The sequence below is a fragment of the Neovison vison genome, chromosome 8 (genome assembly GCF_020171115.1).
Source record: "Neovison vison isolate M4711 chromosome 8, ASM_NN_V1, whole genome shotgun sequence".
Taxonomy (NCBI): domain Eukaryota; kingdom Metazoa; phylum Chordata; class Mammalia; order Carnivora; family Mustelidae; genus Neogale; species Neogale vison.
Window position 1 is genome coordinate 44,725,947 of NC_058098.1, and position 15,902 is coordinate 44,741,848.

Below are 15,902 nucleotides of genomic sequence, written 5' to 3' on the forward strand. Positions count from 1 at the left end.
TCATAACATCTGGACAATATGGTTTAATAGTAAAGACCAGCTCGTATTTGTATAGACTGCTTTCACATGAATTACCCCATTCTTAAGTTAATGTAATTGTATTATTATTTTATTTTTTTAGGTAATAAACAGATTTTACCCGCCTAAATGGTATTATGGCAAAAGGAATGCCACATGAGTATGATACTGTAGTTATAAAAGTGGCCTCCCACAGGGAAACAGGTTAACAATTCGGACACCACTATACATGGATACTGGACTTGAACAGTGAAGTAAATGATGGTGGATGGTGGGAGCCATGTTTTTCACTGTTGGAGGGGGAGGTTATAGACTAGAATGATCCATGTGGTAAGGATTAGTGTTGGAAACATCAGTAAGAATTCATTTTTCTCTTGATATCCATACAGATGGCTACATGCAGGGAATATCAGTAGTCAAATGTATTTACATAGGTTAGTATACTCATGTATTTCTTTGGTCTGTCAGCTGGGAGAATGATACCTAAGAGAAAGTAGCAACCAGCATACCTAATGCCCAGATCTTGGTGTTTGTTTACTTTTTTTTTTTTTTTAAATTAAATTTGACTTGGTTAACACACAGTGTAATATTGGTTCCTGGAATAGAATTTAGTGATTCATCACTTACATACAATTACTCCATGTTTTAAAATTTCAGTTTCCACTCCTACCTTTCTGAGAGAGAGGGAAACTGCTATTCTTGTCCATTGTACAGATGAGAAAACCAAGGCTCGGAGAGGTTAACCTACCCCCACATCGGCTTCCCCCTACTTATTTAGTTAATTGTGGTGCACGTGCGTGTTTCTGTTTCTGTCTGTCATGGTGTATGTGTAGAGGCATAGGTGTGTTTGGGGTGCTACAGAGATACTGATAAGCAAACTAAAACAACATATGCAGATAACAAACAATGTAAGTGAGGATTCGGAGTGTTATAAGAGGGAAAAAAACTGATTGAGAAACCAAGGAAATCTTCACAAGGCTGAGGCTATTTGGAATGTTTTTGGAAGGATGACTGCCTGAGTGGCATTTTGGCAGACATGGCGTGAGGAGTGGTTGGCAAATATGTAAGTATCTAAAGTCAAACCCTCACTGTCCAGCCATTGGGAACATGTGCAGGATGGTTCACTGTCTGGCCAGCTCATGGTCGCTGGGAAGCTTGTGCACTTTGTGGTGGTGGGTAGGGGCACTCAAAGTAAATGGGTTTTAGAATCTTCCCTGCTGAATTTACCCCAGAGCTAATTTACTAGAACCTTGTGTTTTCCTCCAAGCTTTGTACTCCTTTGGCCTTGTGTCTTAACCAGAGGTGGCCTATTTTGGAAAAGAGGAATGTGACCCAGTAGTTTTACCCATCTACCCAAAGGGGGTCAAGGGCAGCGGGGGCTTCGGTGTTTCCCCAGCACTGTTGTATGCTCATGGCCTTGCAGGCTAGCCTAACTGGCCCCTTGCCCCCTCCTCAACTTCGTGTTTGAATTTTTTTTTTAAGATTTTATTTATTTATTTGACACAGAGAGAGAACACAAGCAGGGGGAGCAGCAGGCAGAGGGAGAGAGAGAAGCAGACTCCCTGCTGAGCAGGGAGCCCAATGTGGGACTCAACCTCAGAACCCTGGAATCGTGATCTGAGCTAAAGGCAGATGCTCAATGGACTGAGCCACCCAAGTACCTCATGTGTTTAAATTTAAAAAAAAAAAAAAAAAAAAGATAGTTGTGCAATTTGTGCCTGTGCTGGTCTGTTTACCAAGCACTAGAGCATGAGTCAGGGCCTGGACTTCTAGGCCATGGATTCTACTGGTCTGTTTCTGGGTGACACACATCCTCGCCACAGCTGGTTCTGAGAAGCTGCACAGTAGCTGGTTTGAGAGCACAGAGAGGGTCCTACACATGCAGCAGACAATAGCAGAGGGCCTTTCCTTTCCCAAAACAATTCCCCGGGACACTCAGCTGGTTTCCGAAATCTTCTCTTTTGCAGCCTTTTCCCTGGAAGGCTCAGGAATCAGTTTTGCGGATTTGTTCCGGCTCATTGCTTTCTACTGCATCAGCAGGTAAGACTCTACACCTCTTACGATCTTAAGCACCTGCTTAGTGCATGCCGTGTAAATGGCCTCGGGGCTTCTGGATGAAAGCTGGGCAGAGGGGTCTGGGAGATGTCCCTGGAGGGATTGATTATGAATTAAAACAGTCACCAAGTCCCCTCTGCCAGGTAGTATCAAAATACTATGCTGGCCCATCCAAATTAATATGCCCATGTCCTCAAGCTATGCCCTTGACTTCTTTCACCTAGACCTGTCGGGCAGGAAAACAGACACACGTGTACACATATGTGCACACAGGCACACACAGAAAGGGACCCACGATGAAGACCCCTAACATTTAAAGGTCCCTGATAATGTTTCTGCAACTCTCCAAGGGATGCTGGAAATACGGGCTCCATAAACCAGCTCATAATCTTGCATCACTGTTCTCCAGGCCCACTCAGCGCTCATGCCCTCATGCAACTGTGTCAGACCACAAGTAGTTCGGCCACAAATCCCCGTGTTAGTGTGGGGAATCTGTGAGTCGTTGAAGGTGCTCCCTGTTTCTTTCCTTTCTAGCCATCACAGTTTTTCAAGTGGAGTGTTCTTTGGATGACTCAGAATCTATAGTCTTCATCTGCAGAGACTGACATGACCTCCACGCAGGCCCCCTTGGCTTCTCTGTATGCCTGTTGCAGCCGATAGAGCACAGACAGGCATACATTCCTGGGGTCTTTCCAAAGATCATGTCTCACAGCCATCCCAGTCTGAAGTGGAGAAGCTTGTTTGGGGTTCGGGTCGAGTCTGTTCTCAAAGACGGAGTTAGATGTTTGTTGTACCTGTTGGTCTAGACCCTCCCAGGGGAAGGCACTGAGCAGTTGACCCCTAGACTTCACCACGAAGGTAAAGCCACACCGTCAATGGCCTGAGGGTGGGGAGGAACTTACAGCGGGGACCTGCAGGGCTGATCACCCAGGGGAGGAAGCCAAGGGGCTTCATCTAGAGTTGGACCCAGTGAGCAAGAGCCCTTGGCCTGTGTAAGGGTGAATATCTACTGCCCAGAAAGAAGAAGAAGCCAGTGCAGGAGCCCCCACTGGCTCCAGGAATCCACACCTGCTCTGGTTTGAGGCCAACCAGCTCTCGAAAGTGAATTTCGACACTAGCATGTTGATTGGAGGCGAAGTTGGCTTACTCTGCAGAGTTGGCTTGTTGACTGTCCTGTTGTGAAAAATCGTTACACCTATAACATAGTATTTGGCAGCAGCATACGAAAGATACCATCTCTCCCCTCAGTATTCGTAAGAGGCTGGTTAACCTGATGTCCAGGGCTGTTTGATGGTTGAAGGAGATAAAGCACATGAAAGCCTTCCCTACACTACAAAGCATGGTCCCAAAATAAGGTGCTGATGGAAAAATCCCCACATTGACATTTTGTGATCAGAGAGCCCTGAGATTCATTTTCCTATTTTTTATCCCTCCAAATGCAAAAGTTCTTCATGTTTTTGTTTCTCCTCCAATGCTTTATTTACATTACCTGTTTACCTGAAACAGTGTTCTTAGGCAACAGTACCTGATTTGACCCAGTCTGGCCACAATATTTTTGAAATGCTCTAGCTGGTTACTGATACGTAAATGTATTCACATAGAGAAAGTGGTTGGGTTGTCAGTGCTGGTGTCCCCCAACCCCCTCGGAATGCATATGCACAGGTGCACTAGGCTAGAGAATTCATGAATCAGTCAGCATGTGACTGGTCACATCAGGAAGGTAGCTGAAGAATGAGATGTACACCTTGGCCACGAATGCCTGGGAGCCCGCTGACAGTTCAGCAACCTTAGTGTCATGGAGAGCATTGCCCCACAAAGACTTATGCACACTAGACTCACCTGGAATCTTGTTAGAATGCAGATTCCCATTCAGGGGGTCCACAGCAGCGTTGGCGAGTCTGCGTTTCCAACAGTCTCCCGGGTCACGAGGCCAATGCTGGTGGTTCTGCAATTACACTTCAAGTCGCAAAGAGCTAGAAGAAATAATAGTTCTTAATTATCATTGATTAATGTTAATGGTATTTTCAGGGGTTTTCTATATAGGTGCTAGGCACCATATTTATATCATTTCTAATCCTCATGGCAACCCCAAAATTAGGATCGTGAAGACACCATGGTTCAGAGAGTGGGACACTTACCACAATTGTTCAATTAATATGTGGCAGAAATTGGATTTAAACCAATGATGCCAGAGCTGTATCTTGCCACTGTACAGCACCCCTCCATGGACCTTGGGGTCCAGTGTAACTGGGTTCCTGGCCCCACTTAATTCCACATCAGCTCTGTGAGTGGGTACAGAGACCTCTGCGTCTATGCTATCCTGTGCTCCTGACCCACAGAATGCGGGACATCAGAGCTTCTTCCTAGGGGCCTGGGTGGGTACCACATGAGTTACAGTGCTTGGTGCAGTCGTAAGTACTCAAGAATTAGTCTCCTCCGCTTTAGAAACATGACATACAGAGCAAAGGTTCAAAAGTAAATTCTGTGTGTCCTAAAACTTTTGAGTGAAACATTTATACCTAAGCTGGCTTTATTTTGTCTGTTATGTAGGTTTTAGAATCAGGGCTCCTTTTCTTAACAGGATAAAGAGAGAGGGAAGCGACTGTGTGTGTGTGTGTGTGTGTGTGTGTGTGTGTGTGTGAGGAGATGCTATCTTATGCCCTTAGCTGGTGCCGTGGAAAAGGACTCATGGGCAACATCTAATGTTCCAGTAGATCAAAGCTGAAAAACACCCATTAGTGAAATACAGGTGTGGTTTCCTGTCATACATGCCCTTAAGAAAAACCAGCCATGTGATGTTTAGGCTCCAGGTACTGCGCTGGGCAAGATAAAAGCTTAAAATAAACAGAGGTTCGTTTTGTCATATGTGGCTTTCCCCCAAATTGTCTAAAGAAGGAAGATTTTAATTAAGTTTTTGCAGCCGTAGAAACATATATTTATATGATGCTCTGGCGTTACAAAGTTCTGCTTCCCATTAATCTTCCTTTAAGATTATAATCTGAGTCATTGCCTCTCCCCGGTCGGGCAGCAACTATTACAGACGCTGCCATCCCCACCAAGGCTCTGCCTGCTTCATCCAGAAAGGATGCAAGTGGACAAGAAGAAGCAGGTGCTCACAGCATTTGGAGGGAGACAAAAGGGTCCCTGGAAACAGGGGGTGACCCAGGCTTGACAGCTCAGGAAAGAGCCGCCTCCTGACTGCCACCCCCTAATATTTATGTGAACGCTATATTGGAGGCAAAGCGGTAAATGACATTGTGTTCGTGTTTTGCTCTTTTCATTGACCTTACTAATTTGTTATTCATTGTCAACAGCTTCAGGGGTTCCAGAGTTCTCTAGTCATCCACATTTAATCTGATTCAGTTTAGAATGTTGCCTAATCTTACTGTAAACAAGTTGTTTGGGATAGTTATTCTCTTCAGTGGAGGTTTTCATGGTCTCTTGTGTAGACAAAATACTGGTGGAAGCTCTACATTTTGTCCCTCACTTACTGCACCTCAGCCATCATGGCCTCCTTGCTGTTCTTCATATATACCAGACCCTCTCCCACCACAGGGCCTTTGCACCTGCTGCTTCCTATGCCTAAGAAGTTCTTTCTTTCATGGTTTGCACCCTGATCTATTTAAATCTTTACTCAAATGCTACCTGCTCATGGGTAGCATGAGGCCTTCTCTGGCCAACTGTCACTCTTGAATACTCTTTGTTATTCCCCTTTTGCACATATATTAAAATCTGTGGCACACATCCCTTTCTCCTGTTCTATAAACTGCGTATTTGTTCATTGTCTTTTGGTGTTCACTGGAGTGATACTCTGTGTAGGCAGGCAGGGTCTTTTGTGTGTTTTCAGCACCTGTAACAGTGTCTGACACATCATAGATGATGATAAACATTTGTTGAATGAATGAGTAAATTCCTTTTTTAAAAAAGATTTATTTATTAATTTATTTGAGAGAGAACATGAGCAGAGGGAGGGCAGAGGGAGAGGGAGAGAGAGCCCACAAGCAGACTCCCCACTGGGTACAGAGCCTGTTGCAGGGATTGATCCCAAGACCCTGAGATCATGACCTGAGCCAAGAGTCCAATGCTGAACCAACTGAGCCACCCAGGTGCCCCCGAGTTCTTTTTTTGTAAGACCAATACTACCACTGAAACAAATAATTTCTTTTTGGATAAGTCACCATTGTTATTGCATATTCATTCATTCATTTATTCAAAACAGGCTTTCTCCCTGTCATTGTCAGCCATGGCATTGTGTGAGCCCTGGGGAGTGGGGAGCCACCAATGCTACTCCCTTGTATATGAAAATGAGCAGATGTTTGTTAGGTTTGCGTTTGCCCTTTCCGAGAAAGAAAGAGCTCGTGGTCCATGCATTTACTCGTGGTGGCACTATTTGCTGGCCGGGAAAGGACCCTGGTGCCAGCTCAGTTCAGCTTCTTCCTGTTGGGCCTGTTGGTCTGTGATGTTGGGTGCTTGGGTTTGCTGGTGCACACATGGTGCCATGCTGCGTGGGGCCAGGGTTGTTGCATGAAGTCCTTTCCCTTTGCCTCCCTACTCAGAGCGTGGTGCAGGGGTGGCAGCAGCAGCAGCAGCGGTGAGCATGCCAGAAATGCTGGGTCTCCAGCCTCACCCAGACCTCCTGAATCAGAGCGTGCAGTAACACAAGACTCCCGGGGATTCATGTGTACATTACAGATAGAGAAGCGTTACCTTAAAACAGGAGGAACTTTTGTGTCCAGCATACAACCCCCAATGCGTGGGCTCTAGCTGGAAGATGTCAGAGTAAAACTGACAGTGGTGGAGAATCTGCTGTGTGTAAGGACATGAGATCATAACCTCGGCTTAGGATTACACAGTCCTGCTCAATGAGTTGGGGCCAATGTTCAGAACATGTGGCAAATTAGTACATAATGTTTTATGTATATATATGTAAGATCCATTGGCATAGGGATTCTGATATTAATACTAGATACACGTCAGCTACCCCATGGAGGAAATTTTGTCCTCATTACAGATAGCAAACCAGTCAGCCTCTCTCTCAGTCTGTCCCCAGTGTCACTAGAGGCAAGAAGAGTAATCTTGCAGTTCCATCCCCAGTAAAGACAAGGTCTGGTTAGGTATGATATAGTGTTTCCTTAGGACATTGCAGTCGAAGCTAAAACATCTCTAGGATGAAATGCAAACAAGAAACAGAAACAAGAAACAAGATTACAAATATTCTCTTTTTTTAAAAATCAGGGATGTTCTGCCGTTTACCTTGAAGTTGCCTTATGCCATTTCAACAGCCATGACTGAGGCTCGACTTGAAGAACTAGCCCAGCTGGGACTAAGTAAGTGGGTGCCCCTGCCCAGTTCTCTCCTGAAATGATCTGTGGAGCAGAGCCAATGTTGGCTGGTGATATACTGTTCCATCAAAAAATAATCCCCATCTCCGTGGCAAAACTTGCTCACAGGGCCGTGAGGTCCTACAATCACATGTACTGAGAGTCTTTTTTCTAAGTCAGACACTGAACTGACTCTCAGAGGCAAGCCCTCTGTTGGCCTGGGAAACCCCGACATCTCCCAGTGTCTCCCGTCAATGAATGGAAGCTACCCTAGAAGTCCACGTCCTGATGGAACACGAACTTCTATAATGGGTCCTATCTTTCCTTTCTGCGGTGTCTTACTGGGGAAAGGCAGTGCTTGGCAGAAAGGGAAACAGCACAGCACATCTCACGTGCACACGTTTTGTTCTAGAAGAACACATGGGCATTGACGGCACTTCTGTGCTTTGGGGAATTTGACCATGTAGGCATCTCAAGTAACATCTGTCTCACTTCCTCTGTGGTTGTTCAGTGTCAGTCCTGGTGTCCTGGGCCGTGTCCCCTATCCTGCCATGCATCCTCGCTCTGACCAGCTGGGCACTGGCTTCCCTCTCCCGCCCCTTTGCCAACGCCCCTAAATGCAACACCATGCTTTGGGACATTGGTTGACAATGGATCAGGACATACAGTTCACCCAATTTCACTTCCTTGTCCCATTGCCCTGAGGAATTTGTGTGGGTTTAACTTTGTGGGGGGGAAGCTTTTCCCCCAGATTGGAAGGGGAAATTCTCTTTAGATTTTTAGGGCTTCGGTCTTCTAAAAGATTAATAACCAGGCCATAGTATTGGAATGGAAATTTGAGATGCTGAAATGCAAGTACCAGGGATCCTAGCACCTATAAGAAGCCTAGAGACAGATTCAGACTCTTTCTCAAGCTACAATTGCTTCAAAAGAATTGCTCCATCTGTCTCAGACCTGTCTGATGGGTAATTAGGTAGTGGGATTGGGAAACTGATTCCTGGTAAAAATACCAGGGTAGGATAAATGTCCCTGCTGAAAAGCTATACCATCTCTTGCACTGGAGTTTCAGACACCTTTGGAGAGAGTTTAAGACATTTCCCAAATTTAAGTGAATATAACCAACTAGATCGCTGGCCTCTGGAAGACCAGTACCAAGTCTGTTTTCACAGCCGACCTCCAGCCACAGAACTCCTGGTTCTGTGGTCAGTGGGCAGTGCCTGCTTCATGCCGGGGCTGAAGGACTGAAGGTCAGTGTATGTGTCCTGAGGAGATAAACACAAAAATACCTTGTCCTAGTGGCCACTGACCAGAAGCAAATGAGGCCTAATTAATACATACCCAGTTTGTCATTTTCAGTGTATACATTATTCATTTTGTGAAGAGACAGCACTTTCTACAACTCTGTTCTTCATTTATTTGTCCTTCCAACAAACGTTTCTAGAGGTCTGCTACATGATAGGCCCCACACCAAGGGGTCAAAGTTAATAGCGTCCGTCCCTTCCCCAACCCCACCACCCACGTCCATAATCCATATGGGAGGAAACACATTCGTGGGAGCTCTATGTACTAAGCCTTATACAGTCTAGGAGTGGTGGCAGCACTAAGACCCAAAGGTGGTGAGAGTCATTCCACGCAGACCTACACTGGGCAAGAGAAATGCATATAACGCAAGCCAGTGTGTAATTTTAAATTTTCCCATTAAAGAAAATTTAAAAGGCACAGGTGAAATTAATTTTTATGATTTATTTTATTTTTTTGTACTAGATCTGAAATATTTCGACATGGAAGCAATGTTTTTAAAATTACTGATGCAATAAAAGCAATACTTCAAAGGCATTAATGAGATATTTTACATTCTTTTTTTTTTTTTCATACTAAGTGTTGGAATCCAGCATGTGTTTTATCCTTACAGCACATCTCTCTATGGGCATTAAATTTTCATCAGAAACACGTGAACTGTATTCATATTTCATTAAATTTACAGTTGAAAAACTACATTCACGTAACATACCCTAGTTCTGAAACTACTTCAACATTTGCCAGTAATCGAACTGCATGCCTGTTTTTAAATTTAATTGATTGACATGAAGCGAAATTTAAAATTGAATGCCTCTGTGGCAGTGGCTCTTGTGTTGGACAGCACAGAGCCAGAGAGAAGGAAAGGAAGGGCAAGAGGAAGCAGGTGACACTCAGGTGTGTTTACGACACAGAGGACAGGACAAAGGGCTCCCAGTGAGAGCCTCCCCGCTGTCCCCCATGGTCAGCCATTTTGGCCCCATAGGAAAGAAACATTTTAGGCAACCACAACAAGGCAAAGCTGTAGAGAGAGAATAACCTAATCCGAATGGAAATCACAACAGACAATTACCACCACCCCTGTCTCCCACGATTTGCGTGGAAACCCGAGCCCCGTATGTAAGTGACATAGGGCCATTTAGCTACAGGAAGCAGTGTGCACTGCTCCAAAGAGTGTTGAGTGTGTGTAGCCATAGTGGTAAGGAGGGCTCGGATTTAGGGAGTGTGGGCAGCTAACCACTAAGATAAAGATAAAGGGTTGAACTTGCACTTAGCGTTTGCATAGGTCTGCTGTCTTCTTTTTTCTGCTGATGGGTTCCATGTGCGTATTTTTCCTCCCTTGGGGGTTTTAATGCTGAACACGTAAAACCCCAAGCAGATTGTGTAACATCCCCCAGGCCCATCTGCTGGTCCGGCCCATTAAAGGGGAACTGCCAGGTCCTCCGGAGGGCACCTCCAGGAGAAGCGGCTTGGAAAGGGTGGCTTGCTCTTTGAGTAAGCTCAGTTTTTGTAAAGCAAGTCGGGGAGCTCCATGGCCTTCTCCAGCCTTATCCTGTAACAATTCCAGTCCTTTCCTCACCTGTGTAAAGGCTGGGCTGGCTTTGTATGTTGGCCAAGCTGTTTCTCAAGGGCTTTGAAGGTAAATAGCCCCTGGAGCCTTCCTAGGAGCCCACAGCTGGGCCTGGCACCACTTCTACCCTTTCCAGTAAGGGAATGCTGTTAAAGCAAAAAAGAAAAAAAAAAAGAAAGAAAGAAAAAAGAAAAACAAAACACCCAAGTGTGGCGCCTCCCCCTTCAAAGACGTGTGTTGTCATGCAAGTGTGTTTTTTTTTAATTTGTGAAGGAATGGCCCAAGAGTACTGTATTTACATTCTTGTGTTCACTGATAATGACTTTCAGATTTTTGGAGCTCTCCAGCTGACAACAAACCCCCAAACCCTCCACCTCCCCATAGGCCTCTCTCTTCAGACGGTGTTTGTCCTGCCTCTCGTCAGCTCTGCCTTATAAATGGAGTGCATTCTATAAAAACCAGGACGCCTTCGGAGCTGGAGTGCAGCCAGACCAACGGAGCCCTGTGTTTTATTAATCCTCTTTTCTTGAAAGTGCACAGCCAGGACCTCAGTGGAGGCCTGAAACGGCCCTGCACCAGGACTCCCAACGCGAATGGCACCGAGAGGCCTCGGTCCCCCCCACCCAGGCCCCCGCCACCCGCTATTAATAGTCTCCACACAAGCCCTCAGCTGTCCAGGACCGAAGCCCAGGCGAGCATGCCAGAAACAGTCAACCATAACAAACATGGGAACGTAGCTCTGCTTGGAACGAAACCAACCCCCATCCCTCCGCCCCGGCTGAAGAAGCAGGCTTCTTTTCTAGAGGCGGAAGGCAGCGCAAAGACCTTGACCGGTGGCCGGCCTCGTCCCGGCCGGGAACGGGAGCCGGAGGAGCCGGAGGAGCCGCAGCCCCGCACAGCTGGCAGGCCAGGTGGGGCCCCGCCTGCGGAGGCCCCGGGGGATTGCACAAGGGCCGCCGGCCCTGAATCACGGCCCCCGTGGCATGGAGGCAGACAGAGGCTGAGCGACATGAGCATTTCCACTTCCTCCTCCGACTCGCTGGAGTTCGACCGCAGCATGCCCCTGTTCGGCTATGAGGCGGACACCAACAGCAGCCTGGAGGACTGCGAAGAAGAGAGTGACCAGGAGACCATGGCCCCCCCCATCAAGTCCAAAAAGAAGAGGAACAGCTCCTTCGTGCTGCCCAAGCTCGTCAAGTCCCAGCTGCGCAAGATGAGCGGCGTGTTCAGCTCCTTCATGACGCCCGAGAAGCGCATGGTCCGGAGGATCGCGGAGCTGTCCCGGGACAAGTGCACCTATTTTGGCTGCCTGGTGCAGGACTACGTGAGTTTTCTGCAGGAGAATAAGGAGTGCCACGTGTCCAGCACCGACATGCTGCAGACCATCCGGCAGTTCATGACCCAGGTGAAGAACTATTTGGCTCAGAGCTCAGAGCTGGACCCCCCCATTGAGTCGCTGATCCCCGAAGACCAAATCGGTAAGTCCCCACTTGGCCTTTTTTTTTTTCCCCCCCTTTTTAAACAGAAATTGTCCGGTAACCTCTTAGAACAGTGCATCCCCGTGGCAGGGCTCTCGGCTGAAGTTTTCTCTGGGGTTCAAAACAACAACAGGCTCCATGCTCTCTGCCCACTGGAATGGCACCCTAACCTCTTAAAGCAGCCTCACCGTAGAGCTGAGTCTCGGGCTTGCAACTGTTTTGGGAAGCTGCGGATGGGAACCCCTGAATGGTTCTCTTCAGGGGGTAGAGTGTGCCTTCTGAGGGTTCAGTGACCCACCTGATTTCGGGCTGTGTGTAGGGCATGGCCGTGGCATGTTGTGTGTCACACAACATGTGTGTGTCACACAACATGGAAGTGTGTCCCTGCAGGCAGCGCCTGAGTAGAAAGGGATTTGTGCTGTCTTCTGGGAGGGTGTTTCCCTCTGCTTTCTTTGGAAAGGACTGTTTTCACTGTTTCCCTGAGGGATGGCGTGTGTTCGCAAGGGTGCAGCCGTCACGGCTGTGCCACTGGATGAGTTTCCATAGTGACCACACCTGTGTGACAAGTGACAGCTCAGTAACCAGGACAGCCCCAATTCCAGAAGCCCCCTGGGACCACCACCCTGTCACCCTTTTGCAGAAAGGGGGACCGCCCTGCTGGCTTTTGATGCTGCAGAATTCCTTAAGCAACACGGTTTTGGAGTAAGCAAAAAAAAAAAAAAAAAAAAAGGAAAAGGCAAGTTTATTTTGTGTGCTTTTCGAATAAGTAACATATTTGGAGGTCACATGAAAGGTGTTTTCTCCAAAGTCAAGGGGAAATATTTTCTTTATAACCTCATCGAAGGGATGATTGTTAATAGTTACTTTGGCCAAGGAAAATTTGAATTTGGCAAGGCGTCTTTTTTTTCCAGGGCAAGAGTGTTGCAAGGACTTTTCTCTCTCTCACTCTCTCTTTTTTTTTTTTTTTTTTAATTTCAGAAGATTGACTCTAAAAGGCTAATTTCAGAAACCTCATTCACTGGGCAGCCACAGCTGAAAGAGCTACCAGATATTTTCCGGCAGTTCATAAAGCTAAACCCAGATTTCTTCTTTCTGGTTGGGTCTCTTTGTTGAAAGTAGTAAACAGTATGTGGTAGAGAGTAGTCTCTCTCTCTCTCTCCCTCTCCCTCTCTCCCTCCCTCTCTCTCTCTGTCTCATTCTCTTTCTCTCTCTCTCTTTCTCTCTGTCTCTGTCTCTTTCTCCTTTAAGTAAGTTTTAGCAGCTCTTTGATTTTCTCACAAAGGAATCAAAGCCTTGTTTGTTTTCTCATGGTTTGAGCCTGGTTGGTGGGGCGGGGTTAGAGTCGGGTGTTGCTGAGGAGAGAAGCTAGAAGGAATGTGCCCTCGTGGTGTGCTTCAAACTGGAAAAGGTTTCTTGGGGAAGGCAGAATAGCCACCCAGGCCATCCTGTCCCCTGTCCCACCGGGAGCCTGCTCCTCAGGGGAGACCAGCTCCCATGCCATAGTCACAGGCACGCTGAACGGAGGGAAGAAGCTTGCTCTTGGGGAGTCCCGTGGGGGGAGCCAAGCAGGCACTGATGTCAGCACCAAGCTATGTGGGCCACAGCGCCAACCAGCCTACAGGGACAAGGTTCCCGAGGAAACATGGGCCTTCCTTTCCTTCCCTACAGAGACTCTGGTAAGCACCCACCAGAGTGCTGTTCCCTGGGAGGCCCTTCTGCCAGCTTCTTTTGAAGGGAAGTTCAGATATGGTACCCGCTCTCAGAGCGCAAGGGCTCATTTTCTCCAAAAACAGGCATACACTTTGCTGCTCTGGGAGGAGGCAGCTTTTAATTTAAAATCTAAGGTCATGACAAGAAGGGATTTGACATCTTTGTAGCCTCTCCTATGAGCCAGGGTTCTGGCCAAGTGATGTCAACAGGGCCTGGCCTCACCCCTGTGAAGCAGGCATGGGCATCCCCAGTGGGGTGGGGGACACAGGGCTTTGCCAGGTGGAGCCCTTTGTCCCCAGGCTACACTAGCTAGTAACCAGCAGGTGCAGCATTTGGAAGAGGCAGCTCAAACTACAGTTCTGTAAGGAGGTGTGGGTGTGGCCAACTAAGCATTGCCTCACTTTTTGATTGGCTTGTTTGTTTTGGTTTTTGAAACCTTTGCATGAAAGCAAGTACCTCGTGGCATGTTGCTTCCCCCATGAAAGCATCGTTCTGTGTTGAAAGTACAATGAATGGGTTGGGCTTTTGAAATTAAGAGGAAGGTGAACCAGAACAGAGGTTAACCTGAGAAACTCAACACTTGCCCAGCTGGAGAGGAAAGATGATCAGAAAACCAACCCCCTTCAGTGTGTAAGTCACTTGGTTAGGACTCTGACACAAAATGGGACTTAATCTGATAGTCTTGGACATCCTCGTGAGCAAAGTGCTCACTAGTTTACTCTAGACTGGTAGATACAGTCACTGCTTTGAGCCTCATGAACCAACTCAAGGTTGGTACATTTACATAGATATTATTCATCTTTTGCAAATTCAAGAATGGAGGCCAAGATATAAGAAGTGACTTGTAGAGGGTTTCAGTGCTGATAAGTAGGGGAGCTTGGATTCTATCAAGATCTTTTCTCAATTGTTTGCATATTCCTACCGTATCTCACTTCCCAGAAGGAAGTAATTCACTTTTAATGGATTCACTCTGAATGGATTCACTTTGAATGCCATCTCCAGAATACCAACCCTCAAGCTGGTTCTGAACAGGTATCTGCTAATGCTCCTTAGTCTGTTCAAGAATGCCAGTCTAGTCCTATCCTCCATTCCCACAACTTTGGAAGGTGGGAATTTACATATAAAGCCTGCATTTACAGAATGTCTGTCCTGAAATCAAGGGAGGTAGAGGAGGCATTTCACTGGCTTAACCCACGTAGAATTAGAGCTGTCATTCGTATGTGAAAAATGACTGGAGGAGTGCATGCATGTCTCCAGTTAGGATCCAGAGGTGGTGCTAATCTGTCTTCTTCAGAGAGTGGTTCTTCCATTGTCTAGAGAAAAGCCCATGAAACACCAAGCAGCTCTCACTCATTGCCACTCCATATATCTTGTCACAGCCCTTCCGGCCAGTACTTTCTAGGTGAGTGTAAAATGATAAGTAATCAACCTCAAAAATGAAGAAAATGGCCACTCTAAACGGTTGTGTCCTAGTATGGAGAATTTTCATTCTGTTTAGACTGCCCTTTACCACACCGTCACCAGGAAGCCCTGCCATTTCGAGGGTCTTGAATCAATGTCAGTGGATTGACATCAGCTTCACTCTCCTGGCTGGGAATGAAGCCAATGGGGTAAGACATGGTGAGTTCCCACATGAGTCAAGCCCCCACATGTTGCTTCCCTTCTGGAGAGCTCTCTGCTCACCCTCATTCCCCCGTACCCTACAAAGTGGTACAAGAAAGGACAAACAGATGCTTTTACAAAAACCATACACAATTTCAGGTCCTGTGAGAAAGTCCTGGGATTGGTAACTTCATCTGCAGCGAGGTATACTCAGGACTGGCCTGTCCTACCCTGTAAAATAGAGACAGGTTGCGACATTTCTCATTTTTCTATCATGTGTGTTCCTCTTTGGTGAGCTTGCCCATCATACCAGTCTTGCTCTGGTCTTTTTCAGCCGATGGGAGATATCAGTTCAAAATTTCTGATCGTGAAACTTCCACTCTGCAGAACGTGTTGCATTTTTGTGGTCAGTTTTTTTGTTTGTTTTTTTTTTTTGTTTTTTTATTCAAGCAAAAGAATTTTCATTTCTCATCTGACGTTAATCTTGGGAAATCCCTGTTTTCACGGTTTGTTTCAAGAAAAACAAAATTTCTCCAACTCCAAAAATTTTACTCATCTCAAATTTTCTGTTTTGTTTGAACTGCCCACCATGGACTATCAACAACCATGGGGGAGGGGGGAGCACAAGTATTTGTAGTCCTAAAACTCAGTAGCAAAAAAATCAATACAATAGTGTTCTGCTTTATTTAGTTGCTATGTATAAAACTTATATTTTCTCTGAAGAACATTTTAATTATTTAAAGAAAACTTATCTCTAAACTCAATTTGTAAATATGTGATTTTTGTTTTTTTAATAGCAAACAATACTGAGAAGTGGTTAGACACCAGAGAGCATAGCACGAATAGGAAAGG

The 15,902-nt window shown here is 46.3% G+C and overlaps 1 protein-coding gene across 9 annotated transcripts in view; it reads left to right on the top strand.

Moving 5' to 3' along the window:
* Positions 1-15,902, top strand: part of RIN2 (Ras and Rab interactor 2) — a 231,250-nt gene that overhangs the window by 194,579 nt on the left and 20,769 nt on the right. For all 9 annotated transcript variants that reach the window (XM_044263536.1, XM_044263530.1, XM_044263531.1 and 6 more), the window contains 3 exons: positions 1,986-2,058; positions 7,309-7,400; positions 10,590-11,738. In XM_044263536.1, the coding sequence (XP_044119471.1) occupies positions 1,986-2,058; positions 7,309-7,400; positions 10,590-11,738 (1,314 nt within the window). The remainder of the gene's footprint in view (positions 1-1,985; positions 2,059-7,308; positions 7,401-10,589; positions 11,739-15,902) is intronic.